At 44.1% G+C, this 14581-nt stretch overlaps 1 protein-coding gene and 1 pseudogene across 2 annotated transcripts; both read right to left on the bottom strand.

Annotated features, from left to right (window-relative positions):
• Positions 1-4473: 4473 nt before the first annotated feature.
• On the bottom strand, positions 4474-6945 carry LOC149092016 (uncharacterized; annotated as a pseudogene). The gene is made up of 4 exons (XR_016196363.1): positions 6922-6945; positions 5521-6586; positions 4930-5458; positions 4474-4875 (listed from the first exon to the last, which is right to left on the bottom strand). The product of XR_016196363.1 is annotated as an uncharacterized LOC149092016 (transcript).
• A 5266-nt stretch (positions 6946-12211) lies between these two features.
• LOC149092015 (uncharacterized) lies at positions 12212-13679 on the bottom strand. The gene has a single exon (XM_089257010.1). The coding sequence runs from the start codon at positions 13409-13411 to the stop codon at positions 12212-12214; it is 1200 nt and encodes a 399-aa protein (XP_089113136.1). The 5' UTR covers positions 13412-13679.
• Between the last annotated feature and the right edge of the window lie 902 nt (positions 13680-14581).

Genomic DNA, 14581 nt, shown 5'->3' with positions numbered 1-14581 from the left:
GATATACTACATCCTACATTGGGGTGGATCGAGATTCTTTGGTATGCTTCAACCTGAGGTGCTTCAAGGCGTAAGCTATTTACCCTTTGGTTTACAGAATTTAACCTGGCGCCAAATTCTTCCCTCAACCTAACCTCCTGCTGTGCCAACTTATGAGCGTTTGAATCTGTTCTGGGTCCATGTCTGCTGTGTTTTCTAAACTGGCCTCTGATTTTGAGTCCCAGTCTTCGTCGCTGATATATTCTCTCTTAATTTCCCTATAGGGTCCTGGGAAGCTCATTAGCTTGTACCCTCAACCTATGTATTTGACACTTTATTCACAGAGTTTCCTATGGCCGATGTTAATCAGCTGGATTCAGCAGTTTTTCTTATTTAGATACTTTCGAAAGTATCCATGTCCGGAGAGTAGTTGTGTCAAATAGAACGACTTGCGCTCTTGGGCAAGCAAGTTAACCGTTATGACTGCTGCTATCACAGTCACGGCAGCCCCGGAAACTGTGAGGTACGCCGATGTTATCCTTAAGGCTGCTCTTCGTTGCACTGATAACATCGGTTTTCGCCTTACATTCGCCTTTAAGGTGTCCGCCTATACTTCACTTCCATATAGCAATATCGGATTTGTCGCTTCCATAAGAAGTGTTCGTTTTCCTGCCGTCGGGCTGTCGATGTTTGCCATCAGACTACTTAAAGACCCCGTTGCTGTCGCTGTTTTCCGCGTGGCATGCTTCAGCTGTTCCCAGAAGGTAAGTTTACTGTCTAGTCCAACGCCTAGATAGTTCACTGTTCTCTGAGTCCTTATAAGGTTTCCGCTTACTCGCATTTCTATTTCGGTTGGGATCTGCTTCCCCGTGAACAGAAGTAACTCTGTTTTATGGGTGTCAAGTTCCAATCCTCGAGAGCTGAGCCATGTTTGCGTGCGGATCATGACTTGGGTAAGTCTCTTTTGGGCCTCTACGGTGTTTCTGGCAGTAATAACAGCTGCGATATCGTCGGCATTAACAATTAGGAAAGTGTCTTCCGTCATTTCCAGTCTTAGGATGTCGTCGTAGCTGATATTCCACAGGTCTGGTTCCAGGATTGACCCCTCTGCAGCTCCTCCAGTCACTCTATACCGTTTCCTGCAAATAGCTCCTGATCATATTCATCAGGTACCCCGGTGTATGGAAACGATGCTCCAAGGAAGTAAGCATATCGGTCCACCTTACACTATTAAAGGCGTTTTTAGCGTCCAGCGTTGCTAGCAGGACCACTGGGCGAGAGTCCGCATTTCCTCTTTGCGTAGCTCTGGCTGCCTGAACCACTTCATCGAAAGCTCACATTGTGGATTTTCCAGCTCTGAACCCGTGTTGCCTGGGGCTAAGTCCTCCAGCGGCCTCTACTGCGGCGAGTAGTCTGGGTCTTATGAGCTTTTCTAACAGCTTCCCCGCTGTGTTCAGCATACACAATGAGCGATAAGCTGAAGGTAAGTTGGGATCGCCTTTGCCTTTGCTAATGAGCACCAGTCTCTGTTCTTTCCGCGCTTCTAGGAATACCCTTTCTTTTAGACATGCGTTATACATCCTAAGGAGAAAAGCAGGCCGTCCTGATGCTGTCAGCTTCAGTATCTCTGCCGGTATATTATCTGGTCCCGGCGCTTTCTTATTCTTTGGGGAGAGAGCCGCAATCTTGAGTTCTTCCACGGTGAAATTTGGGACTGAACCATCGAACTCTACGGGTGTCCGCACATGCGTCTTGTGGATATGTGTTGGAAATAGTGTTTCCACTATGTGATCCATCGTTTCATCATCCACGCTTGGCACTGCTCCGTAGTTTTCTAGCTTCTTCATGACTATCTTGTAGCCAAGTCCCCAAGGATCTTTATTTATATCTTTGCAGAGCTCTTTCCACTTGTCATGCTTACTGCGTGTGATAGCAATCGACAATTCTTTTCTCGCAATCTTAGCTGCTAACGCTTCCGTCCTAAAATTTCCAGAGCGTTGTGCCCTTGTTAGCCTTCTTCTAAATTGTATGCATACTTTTTTCCGCAATATCGTGGTTCCACCAGTACGCATGTCGTCTACCTCCGTGTTTGCTGTACGTTTTAGGCATCGAAACTTTACACGATCTTTCCATAGCTGTTAGGCTTCTCTCCACCACTTGCTTCGAGGTCAATGTGCCGTCGAACTGTCGTTCACGTCTATCTAGTTCAGCTAGTAATTTGCCTGTATCCACCTTGCTTATGTCCCATCTGTTGGAAGTCTTTCTTGGGCATGGTGGAGGGCTTTGCTGATTGGTATATATATATATGATATATACTCGTGATCGCTGCCCGTGAAGTCATCGAGTATCTTCCAGTCCTTTATCCGATCTACGATGTGTTCGGATCCAAAGGTTACTTCTTGTATTGTGCCTTCACATCCCGGCTCTGCTTCCGCGGTTTGCTACCACTTACCTGGACCTAGCGTTAGTGGAGGACATTCCCCCATATCCCGGCATATGATCAACAGAAGTGCGCCCTGCATCCGCATATGCAGCATTTTGGTGGTTTCGTGCAGTCTTTTATCCTGTGACCTGATTCACCACATTTCATGCAGATGCCACCACCACTTCGGTCCGGTCCTGTACAGTTGGTCTGCAGATGACCGACCCCTAAGCATCTGTAGCATCTGCGGATGGGCTTACACATTATGGGCCTAGCCCTGACAAAGCCAATTTTAATGTCTGAGCTCAGCAACGTCTCCGCTAATTGGGTTTTTTAAAGTTACAAAAGCCCTTACTTTACTTTTCCCCTTTGCTCAGTTGCCCCGGATCGAGTTTTCCTTATGCCTCTAACATTTGCCTTTTCGTCCTGTTGGATTGTGCTGCGTATGTTTCGTAAAACGTCTACGTAGCTTTGTGCACTTTCAGGTTTTATGAGGACTGCTTCTGTGCGGGGAGGTTTTTTCTTCTCTATTGTTGGTTGTGCTACTGCTTTCGGCTTCACTGCAGGTGCCGAAGTAGTCTTTTCCACTCTTTGTTTCGAAGCCCTTTTCTGGTGACTTTTTGCCACAGATTCTGTTGTCCCTTGCAAAGTTTTTTGCCGGACTCAGACTCTAAGGGGTTAGGGGCCTGTCTCTTTTGACAGTCACTCAAGCGATCCTCATGGTTGTCTGTGCGTAGCAGGGAAGCCATGCGAGGGTTGACGTTGGTCTTTATGGGAGCCAGTACTCAGAGCCAGGATATTGTACAAATTAAGGATGTATATCAACTTAGACCAGTACCACCAATGAAAATTCAGTTGGTGACGATCTTCGAACGTACTTGGAGGCCTGCCAGGGTTTTAACAGGACGGGGGCAGCTGCAGGATTGACCCAGGAGCCATTTCCGCAGGATGTCACTCCTGCTTACTGAAGTCCTAGAATGCAGCACCTGTCAGCCCAGGAGCGAACATTTCCAAAAACGTGTGTTTTTTCGTAGTCAAGGTCGAAAATTTCATTTTAGTAAGTTCCATCTTTCTATTTCTTCTAAGGTCGCTGCACACATTAGTTCACGATTGGTCGGCTGCCCAATCGCTATCCAGTGGGGCCGATCGTGGAGGCTGTGTGTCAGCGTCAATTACCAGGGACAAGGATTGCTGTTGAAGTTCTCTAGATAAGCAACGTAGCCTTGTTTTCGTAACTCCATCCCACCCATAATTTTAATTACTCCTACTAGTTTTAAGACAAATAACAGTGCCAAAATTGCTTGACTTTCATACAACTTTAAACGCGCGCCCACCATTTTCTGAAAAAATGACGTCACTCTGTTAATACAGTTGACTTCTTTGCATAACGCAATATCACTCAATCGTGCCCGCGAACCAGTAGGAGAACTGGGGCTATGTTATTGACAGAGTAGTGTTAATAGCATAACATTGTATGGCGCGGGAGGAGCAATTCTTGTTAATGGGATTTGGTATTAACAGAGAGTATATTCCAACTATTAGTGGACATTGAAATTCCAGGCTGATTGTCAGTAATCGTCTGGACAATGATTGCGGTGATGACAGTTGAATAGTCTGAAATCCGCGATTTCAGAACGAGATCGACAGAGTATCCTTCAGTTGAAAAACTGGCATCTTCAATGCCAGAAACTGCAGTAGGCGATTTTCTGTTTTGAAGCTGAAGCTGATTTGCGGAGTGGTGATAAAGTGAAGTTGAGATCCTGAGTCTAGGAGTGCACGAACTGAATGAATGTTCCACCTCGGTTCTTAACAAGAATTATAGAAGTGGCTAGAAGCACAACATCAGCCGAATGAAGAGGTATTTACTCTTGAGTAGGGCTGAAAATCCATCGATTGTGGCTCCACTTGATAATTTCCCCATCGATGGAAAAAACTATCGAATATATCGATGGTTCCATCGAAAATTTAAAAAGCTCAAAGAGAACATTTAATGAAATTTGAGTACTTAACTATTCAAATTTTCATATTATTTACATTTAAATAATTCGAAATTATTGCTTTAAATTTTCAAGTTATTTTTGTTTTTTTATTTCTAACAATATTGTATTTAATTCATTTTTTCAAACATAATTCTTAGTATAAAACAATAACAAAAACAATAAATTCATTATCTTAAACATAATATTATAAAATAAAATAAAAAGTAGAGATCCATTTGTACTTTTTTGACTGGTAAAAAAGCTATTAATTTAAATTATTATTTCTGCTTAATTTGATCTTTCATCATCAACCAAGCTCATATTTTTGTTCAAAAATAATAAAATATTTACATTTTTTGGCTTCAATGTCGATCTCCGCTGAGAAATTATTTCTCCGGCCTTACTAAAAATTCGCTCAGATTCAATGGAGCTAGCGGGAACGCATAAGTATTTCATTGCCATTTGCGCAATCGCGCCAAACTGAGACTCATTAATCTGGAAAAAACGTTAACGTTTTAGATTATGCATATGTTCAGTTAGCAAACTTACCTTCCAATAACTGAGCGGATCAATATCTTGTGCAGCATTTTGTTGCTCCAAAAATTGGCGCATCATTAATATTGCGTCGGCTCTTCTGGTTTTTTGTTTTTGTGAAATATTTTCATTTACGAAGCGTTGTGCGGCTTGGAAGTACATACCGTGGATCCAATAAATCTATTAAATATTTGAAGCCTTCGTCTTGAACGATACTGTACGGCTGTACATCTTGTGCTACCATTCGAGAAACCGCTCTGTCTATATTAATTTTTTTATGATAACATTTTATATGTATCATGGCATTTTACAAACTGATCTATTTTATTTAAATTAGATGATTCATTCGATCTAACTGGATGAGCACGTTTTAAATGCTACAGCAAATTGGAAGTATTGCCACTTGTTTTATATTCTTTGCCGCAAAGGCGACACATTTTGTTTTCGCACTTGTCAAAATGTGTCCATATCTGCGATGTCTTCTTTCGCTTTTTCGCCTCATCGACATCAGGCATTCTCGGCTCATTGGTCGCTTCTCTCTTATCTTTAATATTTAGTAATTATTAACAAAAAAATTACTTTGCATTGCTTTTTATTATTACTAACTTGACGGTTTTAAAAATTTGTCCATATTGCAATCCTGCAATGAAATGTCGCAAAGAGATAACAGATATATATCGATGGTGCAAAAAGCCATCGATCTATCGGACGATTCAAATTCCATCGATAGATCGGTAGCAGCCATCGATAGATTTGCAGCCCTACTCTTGAGTAAAGAAGGTGACATTGCAACCATATCAGAAGAATGTATAGCATTTTTTTGTTGGATGTACTACTGAAGACTGATTGTAATGCAATAAGATATGGTGCTTCGATTGGCAGGTATGCATAAGAAAGGGAGATCAGTTGAAATATCTAGATTTGTAATATTTCAACTGATGTCCCTTTCTTATGCAATTAGGCACAGAGTGAGTCTCTTGACCTCTTTATGTCGTGCAATAGGTGGCAATTGCTCAAAGCGCTTGCTTACATTGAAATATCATATGGCTCGTGTCATCACGATCTTCACTGACTTGCCAATCTGACCATCCTGTCAAACTTGATCCACATTTTCAAGCTTTCGACAACGCTCTTGCAGAACGTTGTAACTCAGAACGGTAACTCATTAGCCGATAAGCGTTCCTCCCATTTGGCCTGAGCGTACTTATCTAATTTATGCAACACTGTTCGCACGATGATACAATCAGCAAGTTCTTCCCGCGATGCAAGAAAATCCATAGCATGAATGTGAGATGTGGCTTTATCCGCCAGCTGCCTCAGCCTGCCTACAGATGCATCTGCCATCTCAATCCTGTAAAATAAAACGTGTATCATCAAATCGACGTTATAGAATATCCTGAGCAACGATATAGTTAGCCTTATTTATTTCCAATGAGCTGATGGTATCCAACGCAGCACCACTTAAGCACGATCGAAGTTGCTGGAACTTCTCAATAGAGTTGAGATCAGAGTCTGCATTTACGATCGTTTTGAACATAGAGAAAAAAGTTTTCCCACTATATGTTACACTAAATTTTGGCAGTTCCAACTGCGACAAACGGGACCGATTTGTCATAATGAGCGCTGGATAAGTATTTGTATTTAAAAAAGATATTGACAAAATTGCAGTCAACTAAAATTCAAATAACCTATAAAGAGGACAACACATAACAATAGTATCACCAACCCAATGGGAGTGTTTTATTTGCCAGTGCGGCCAGCTCTGCCCCACTTCATATAATATTTATTAAAATTAACACATAGAACATAAAACGCACTAATCCGTAGTGCACACAGGTAAATTAAGCGGACGATAATGTCTAGTTGTTCGGGACGGAACCGAAAAATTAAGACGCATCAGCAAAGGAGACGAATCAATGTCACGGCTAATCAATTTGAGCAGAAAAACAATTCCTAAAATTGTTCTGCGATTGATTAACGATGGAAGATTAATGAGCTGAAGCCTACTATGGTAAGACGGCAATCGTACATTACTGTCCCTGCTAAGGTCCCTTAAGTCAATGAAAAGAAACTGTTTTTGGACGGATTCGGTATGATCCTGATAAAGTTTATGCTGCGGAGACCATACAACTAAACAATACTCTAAGATGGGACGCACAAGCGAAGTACATATATAATTGCATGGTAACGAATGGATCTTTAAATTCCTTAAACCAACGTTTAATAAAGCCAAGCACTCTTTTGGCTTCATTTATAATGGTAGAAATATGAAGATTAAAATTAAGTTTGCAGTCAAAGAAACCAACAAGATCTTTGATTGTAAAGATGCGTTTTGAGGAAATGTTACTAATTTTATAATCAACAATATAAGGTGCGGTGCGACTGAAGGTCATTTTTATACACTTTGACCAATTTAGGTGCGATTGGTTTGCCAATGTTGAAATGCATTAAGGTCATCTTGTAGGTGTAGATGTCCATTTGCACTGGAGTATGGAAGGCAAAGTTTTACATTATCCGCATAGATACATATTGTAGAATAAAAGATACAGCTAGGAAGGTCATTTATAACAAGTAAGAAAGCTCTAGGCGAGACTAGTCGACTACGGGATTCCCTGAGCCCTACAAGCAACTCATATTTCAATAATAATTCGAACACACAAACGCACACACACATACAGACACACACCCACACACAAACACACACAGTGCGAGTTGCGTTTTCGTGGAGTGCGGTCGATGTTATTGTGATCCATCGTTGACTATATACGCAGCATATATGATAAATATGCTGCGGGCGCAACGTACCCAGCGACCTCGAAAGCTACCAAAAAATTAATGCGCAGCGGTTCGTGGAATACGCCGGTGGTAGAATCCAGTGGTGCAAGAGAGGGGGGCAATAGCGTCATTGTTTTGGCGTCAGGGCTTTTCTCTTTCCTTTTCTTTTTCCAAGCGCGAAAAGTTTTGTCACTGGACGTCGCACTTGCGCAATTAATAAAAATCAGGTGCATTCACTCTAACAGCTGTTAGTAGTGCTGGAAATTGCAGTGGACAATAAGCTGTTCACTAACTTTGGTGAGTTGCTAAGTCTTAGCAAAGACAGCAACCGAACATCTGGAGTGAAGACGCAGTTACTAAAAGTAGTGCATACTTTCGGGCTCTTTCTGTATTTAAGCTGAATTTAAGATACTGCGGTCTGTAAACTCAAATTATATTAGTAGCCATTGCCCACTACAGGCTTCACGTCGTTGTAGTCGGAGCAAAAAATGGATGCCAGGATGGAAGACGAGCTGCAAGCTTTCGCGCGCCGTTCCTCGTTGCAGCGATCGCCGCAGCAACAACAGAGGGCGCTGACGCCGCCGTCGACCCTTAATCAGTCCCCAGTGGCTGAGTTCCAGGCACCCAACTCACTAAAAGAAGCGTTAGCCCAAATAGGAGTTACGTTAGAGGGCTTGACTGCCTTATTTGGGGGTCAGCGGCAAATTAATGCCCTAATGAGAGAGGAGCTGGCTAGGCTGGTCAATCTCCATAAGACGGCCGAAAAGCTCTGCAACCAACCGGTTAAAAACTGCGAGGTGCAGACCATGCCGCTCGAGCACTAGCGCGATCTTAGGTAGCAATACGTCCAAGCGGTCGAGGGAAGCTGCCACCGATCAGAGGAAAACACCCTCAAAAAAGCCGAGGCCCAATAAAGGCGCAGCGAAGCCAAAAGAACTAATGGCTCTACTTGCTACAGCTGAATATTCAAATCAGGCAGGTCGACAGACGAACCCGAACAGCTGGACAGTCGTTAAAGCACGCCATCCAAAAAGAAAAAGAAGTGACGCAATCGCGATTTCAGGCGTGGGTGGTTGCAGCTATGCGGACATGCTTCGTGTAGTCAAGACCGACCCAAATCTAAAGCATCTGAGTGTTCAAGGCATTAGGAAGACAGCTAAGGGGGGCCTCTTGTTGCAACTGAGCAGAAAGCCAGAGCATAGTACTGAGGCCCTTCACGAAGCTGTAGGCAAGGCCCTGGGTGACCGAGCGGTAGTTAAAACACTTACCGAATCGGCTCAAATTGAGATTCGTGACCTAGATGAGTTAGCGAGCAAAGAGGAGATCTTGGAATCACTTAGGGCGGCGTTGAAGGATAGCTCACTCCCCATTGAGGCTGTCAAGTCGCTTCGACCGGCTTTTGGTGGACAGCAAAGAGCTACAGTTGCTCTTCCAATTGGAAAAGCCAAAACTCTGCTCGAGCTGTCCAAAATGAAAATTGGATGGGTTGTATGTCGTATCCGCGCCGTGGATCAGCCCAAACACTGTTTCAAGTGCCTTGATTACGGTCATATGGCAGCAAACTGCGGCAGCGACTGTGACCTAAAGGGCGCCTGTTTCATGTGTGGAGAGATGGGTCACAGTGCAAAAGCATGCACTAAGCCACCAAAATGTAGCCTCTGCATCCGGAAAGGTGAAAAGCAGACGGACCACTCAGCAGGCAGCTTCAAGTGCCCATTCTATCGCGAGGCTGCTCGTAAAATGAAATGTTAAGGTTCCTCCAGCTTAACCTAAATCATTGTGTTGCTGCCCAAGACCTTCTTGAGCAGACCGTTAGGGAAAAATGTATAGACGTAGCTTTTCTCAGTGAGCCCCACCACTGTATAACCAGCTGCCCTAGGACATGGTCAACTGACGTTAATGGCAAAGCTGCGTTGTGGGTATGCGGCAACTCAACGAACGTACTTTCGAATGTTAAGTCATTCAATGGGTTCGTACGCGGCCGATATGGCAACATATGGCTTTACAGTTGCTATCTGGCCCCCAGCATGCAGCTCAGTGAATTCACGACGGTGCTCGACGAGCTTGCGGAGGATGCTAGGGGTCGGAAGGCCATTATAGCAAGAGATTTTAATTCATGGGCGTTAGAATGGGGTAGCCACACAACAAATGTCAGAGGCCTTATCCTGCTGGAGATTTTCGCGACACTAGATGTTGCACTGCTCAACACTGGCCATGAGTTCACCTTCAGTCGGGCTGGATACGGATCTGTAATTGACATTACTTTTGTCACTTCATCCCTCGTTCGGGAAGCAACCTGGAGCCACTACGATGCCAGAGCATGCCAAATGGTGGCCCAAATACAGAGTGCCGGCAATAGCAGCATGTTACGCCGCAAGCAGTTCACGCGACAACAAGAGCCTACGTATTGGTGGAATGCACAAATAGGTGACATTCGACGCAAATGCATCCAGGCGAGAAGAAGCTATCAACGGGCTCGGGGTAGCTCTACGTTTTTAGAAAAACAATTAGCTTACCAGGCAGCTAGAAGACAGTTGAAGAAGGCCATTCGGGCAAGCAAAAGAGAATGCTTTCTAGAGTTGTGCGACTCAGCCGAATATGACCCTTGGGGCAGGGCATATAAGACAGTAGTTAAGAGACTATACGCAGGTAAACAGGTGCAGCCGACGGATCGTCTGGAGCTCAAATCGATTGTGGAAACGCTCTTTCCATTCATGCCCCGGAGTCCGAGTCTGCAAATCAGGGCTCAAAGGGCACTCAAATTGTTTTAGTTACAGACGAAGAAATCTTAGTAGCTCTCAGAGGTCTTAGAGCAAACACAGCTCCAGGGCCGGAGGGGATCCCAAATCGTGCGTAGTACGTTCGCCGAATTATTCAACTTACTTCAAGAGACGATCCCTGCAAAATGGAAGGCCCAGAGCCTGGTATTGCTACCCAAGGCTGGCAAACCACCAGACGAGCCATCTTCATACAGACCGACCTGCCTCTTAGACACCATAGGAAAGGTGTTTGAGAAATTGATCTGTTCTAGACTGGAGACTGCTATTGCTAGCGCCGGAGGCCTATCAGCAAATCAATTTGGATTCAGGAAGGCCCGGTCAACAACAGATGCTCTAGAAAAAGTTGTTGGCAACTCCCACCATCCAAGGCACCAGATGGAGGCACGGGACGAAGCAATACTGCATCATCGCGACCCTGGATGTTAAGAACGCCTTCAACACAGCTAGTTAGGATATGATACTGAATGCGCTGTCACAATATAATATCCCTAAATATCTAAAAGAGATAATAAAGAGCTACTTCAGAGGAAGAACACTGGTATACAATACGAGTGAGGGTCCCCAAACTCATATAGTGCCAGCTGGAGTGCTCAGTGCTGGGGCCTCTCCTATGGAATATCATGTACGACGGCGTACTGCGCTTGGAAGTACCAGGAGGTGCGCACACCATTGGCTTTGCTGATGATGTGGCTGTCGGCGCCATAGGCAAGGAGCTTAAAGATACAGAGGATATGTGCAGCGAAAGTATCAATTGGATACGAAGCTGGTTGACAGGAGCTGGGCTCGTGCCTGCGGCGCACAAGATGGAAGTCGTCCTAGTAAGCAGTCGCAAGAAAGTGGAGACTGCCAATATAAGGATAGGCAGCGTCAGCATCGTGCCAAAGAGGGCGATTAAGGATCTTGGCGTCATGTTAGACACAAGATCTATAGACTGAGCGCAATCAGAGTCACCTGCGCTTTCAGGACTATCTCTGATGATGCGGCGCTTTTCATAGCCGGCATGGTGCCACTGGAGTACCTGGTCGCCGAAGCCGTGGAGCAGAATTCGCACGCGCATGTGCGTAACAAAACGCTACCAGGGCGAAGGGCATTTCACGATGGCAAAGGAAGTGGAATAGTCAACAACATAGTCAACGCCATGCTGGAATCGGAGGAAGCTTGGAAACTAACAAGCACCTTCGCGGCCACAGTGATGATGGAGCTGCGCAAGGTCGAGCGAATAAGAAGACGAGCTGTACCAGGCTAAGGTAGCGCATAGGGCTTGCGAAGCAATGCTTTACGGCCGCCCCGCAAGCATCGCGCGCTATAAAGAGCTAACTAACTCTTTCAACTTGTAGTATAATAAGTCTGTAAATAAACGAATATAAAAAAACATGTAAGAAAACTCTAGACGAGACTGTTCGACTAGGAGATACCCTGAACCCTCCAATCTGATATTCTACTCACTCTACACTTCGTTTAGGCACACATACATACGAAATATTATAAACTACACAAGTCTACATTAAAAATTTGGAAACTCTAGCTCTAAAGGTGTAGAAGATATAATTAAAAATCTAGCTTTCGATAAGGTTTTTAATCGATAATAAAATTTCGGGAGTTTTTATCGATTTTTAGTGATAAAGTCGATATGCGCCTGATACACACGGACCTAGGAAAAAAATTTCAAGTCTCTAGCTCTTATATCTTCTGAGATCGACGCGTTCATATATACGGACGGACGGACAGACAGACGGACAGGGCTAAATCAACTCAGCTCGTCGCTGACACGGTTCAAGTTTTGTCTCTTCCGAAACAGAAACCTGCGTTGTGAAGGAGGAGACCGTTCCTGGTATCGTCTGTGAAAATGGGTCTGTCAGTACCCAACCAAAACCAGCTTCCAGACCTATAAGAGGTCCACAAATATTGGGATGATAACCTCCCTGAATGATAGTCGGAGGGATATCCGCACCTATCAGGACATCAATTTCCGCACTCTTGTAAAACTCGGGGTCTGCTAGCTGGAATTCGGAAGTTCGTTTAGCAATTGGAGACGAAGGCATTTTACCAGCCAGATTTGGATAGACGAGAGCAGAAGCTTCGATTCGCAGTCTCGGCTTCAAACGAGAACCAATGTCAAAGTTGCATGGCTTTTGTGCCTCAGCTGTAGCTGCTTGATTCAGGCCGGAAACCTGAGTCTGCACGGATTTGAAGGGCAACTTGATCTTACAGAAAAGCTCAGAAATGAAAGTCGCTTCGGACCCTGAGCCGACTAAAGCACGGGTGAGATAGGTTGCACCGAAATGGCATATATTGATCATCGCCGTGCCGAGGAGGACACCTCGCGTGCTGGCAGCCAGATACGTTTGGACGTTGGACATAACGTCAGTCGGAATTGGAGCTACAACTGTTAATAATGCAGCTGCGCTCTGCAAACTATTGTCCCTGTAGAGGAGTGTGTTGTGACGATCATTGCACTGAAAACAGTTGTGCGTACTGGTACACTCTCGTAGCTGATGACTCTTAGCGAAACAGTTTAGGCAAAGCTTCTTTGATTTTATGTACGTCTCTCTTTCAGGAATGGATAGCTGGAGAAACCGAGGGCAGAATCGGGTTGAATGATTCTCTCTTGAGCAAAGATCGCACCTTGTGCCGATTGGGTCCACTTGCGTTCTAAACGAGATCAATCGTTTGGGAAGAGCAGGGCTCGCAGATCTCGGAACTGAGTTTGAAATTTTTGGAACAGAACGATCGCCTACCATAGCCTCAAGAGCACGAGCACGCTCGCTAAGGAAATGACTAACGTCCTGCCAGGCTGGGATTTCTGTTTTTCGTGTAAATGAATGCTCCCAGAGAAAGCTAGTTTGTTCCAGAAAAATGGACGTGCACAGGAACACGAGAATGCAATCCCAATTCTCAGTGGATATCTGAGCATGTTCGAGTGCAGAGATACATCTGCGCATAGTACTATGCAACTCTCTGAGAGCCGAGCCTGACTCCTTGGTGACTTTGGACAGGTTGAGAAGAATTTTAAGCTGGCTGTTGACTAACAGCCGCTTATTCTCGAACCGATCATACAAGGAGACCCAAGCCGATGCAAAGCCGTCGTTTGTGAGAGATACTCTGCGACTACTACGTTTGCATCGCCTGCAGTTTTTGAATTAAGATGGAAAAGCTTTTCCACTGGAGTCAAGCGCGGGTTTTGGATATAAATGGCGGTGAAAAGGTCACGGAAGGTTGGCCAGTGCAAGTAGTCGCCGTGGAACACCTCCGTGTCTACCGGAGGAAGGCGACAGCCTCCAGACGAGGCGAATGGAGCGGAAACGGGGGGTGGCGGTGCATTTGCTACTGATATGGCGGCGAGTTGCCTACTCAACTGGGCTGTACACCGTTCATAAACCGTGTAGCAGTGTTCGAATTTTGATTCCATTGCCTCAACTTCGCCACTACCTGCCCCCTGGCCGAGCGCTTTGGAGCACAGCAAATACGAATTTGTGTAGGTCGTAATGTCAAAAAAAAAAGTGTGCAAAACACTTTACACTACGTGTCCGGTCTATGTGCTGTCTGGTTAGTGATACTAGTTACAATCCCAGCTGCTTGGACACAAAGCAAAGCAAACAATTTAGCAATTTAAGTTTATTAGTAAATATGCCGTGCATATGTATGTGGAACTTTTTATTGTGAATTTATGTGTTAATTGTTTTGCTGGGCTGTTTAGAACTACGCGAGTGAAAATCAAATAAATCAAAAGCTGCTCATATGTATGTACATATGTGCATACATGTATGTATGTACATATGCATGAGAGTATGTTCGTACTAACAGAAAATAGCGGACACACAATTAGCAAATAAATAAATAAAACAAGTTGAAGTAATTATGCTTGGTGGATAACTGTTCTTAAAGTGCAAAATAAAACTATTAAAAACAACAAAGGATATTGGTTTTTTATTTTATAGTTCGAGTGAAAATTAAATTATTGGCACAGCAAGGTTTTTAAGCTTTATAGAAATTTTTAAAGTACTTTGAAACGTTTTTTTAATGAAATAAGGAATCAACTAAGTAGAATAAATATTTATTAAGTTATACAAAAAAAAAAAAAAATATTGCAAAAAACTTCATCGTACATATTT

The sequence above is a fragment of the Drosophila navojoa genome, chromosome 3 (genome assembly GCF_054131105.1).
Source record: "Drosophila navojoa isolate 15081-1374.11 chromosome 3, UAZ_NAV_1.0, whole genome shotgun sequence".
Taxonomy (NCBI): Eukaryota; Metazoa; Arthropoda; class Insecta; order Diptera; family Drosophilidae; genus Drosophila; species Drosophila navojoa.
Note: the sequence above shows the minus strand (reverse complement) of the source record. Positions and strands in the feature narration are given on the sequence as shown.

Excerpts from the sequence above, each read along its gene's own strand:
- LOC149092015 (XM_089257010.1), bottom strand. The coding sequence starts at position 13,411 with ATGCGCAGATGTATCTCTGCACTCGAACATGCTCAGATATCCACTGAG.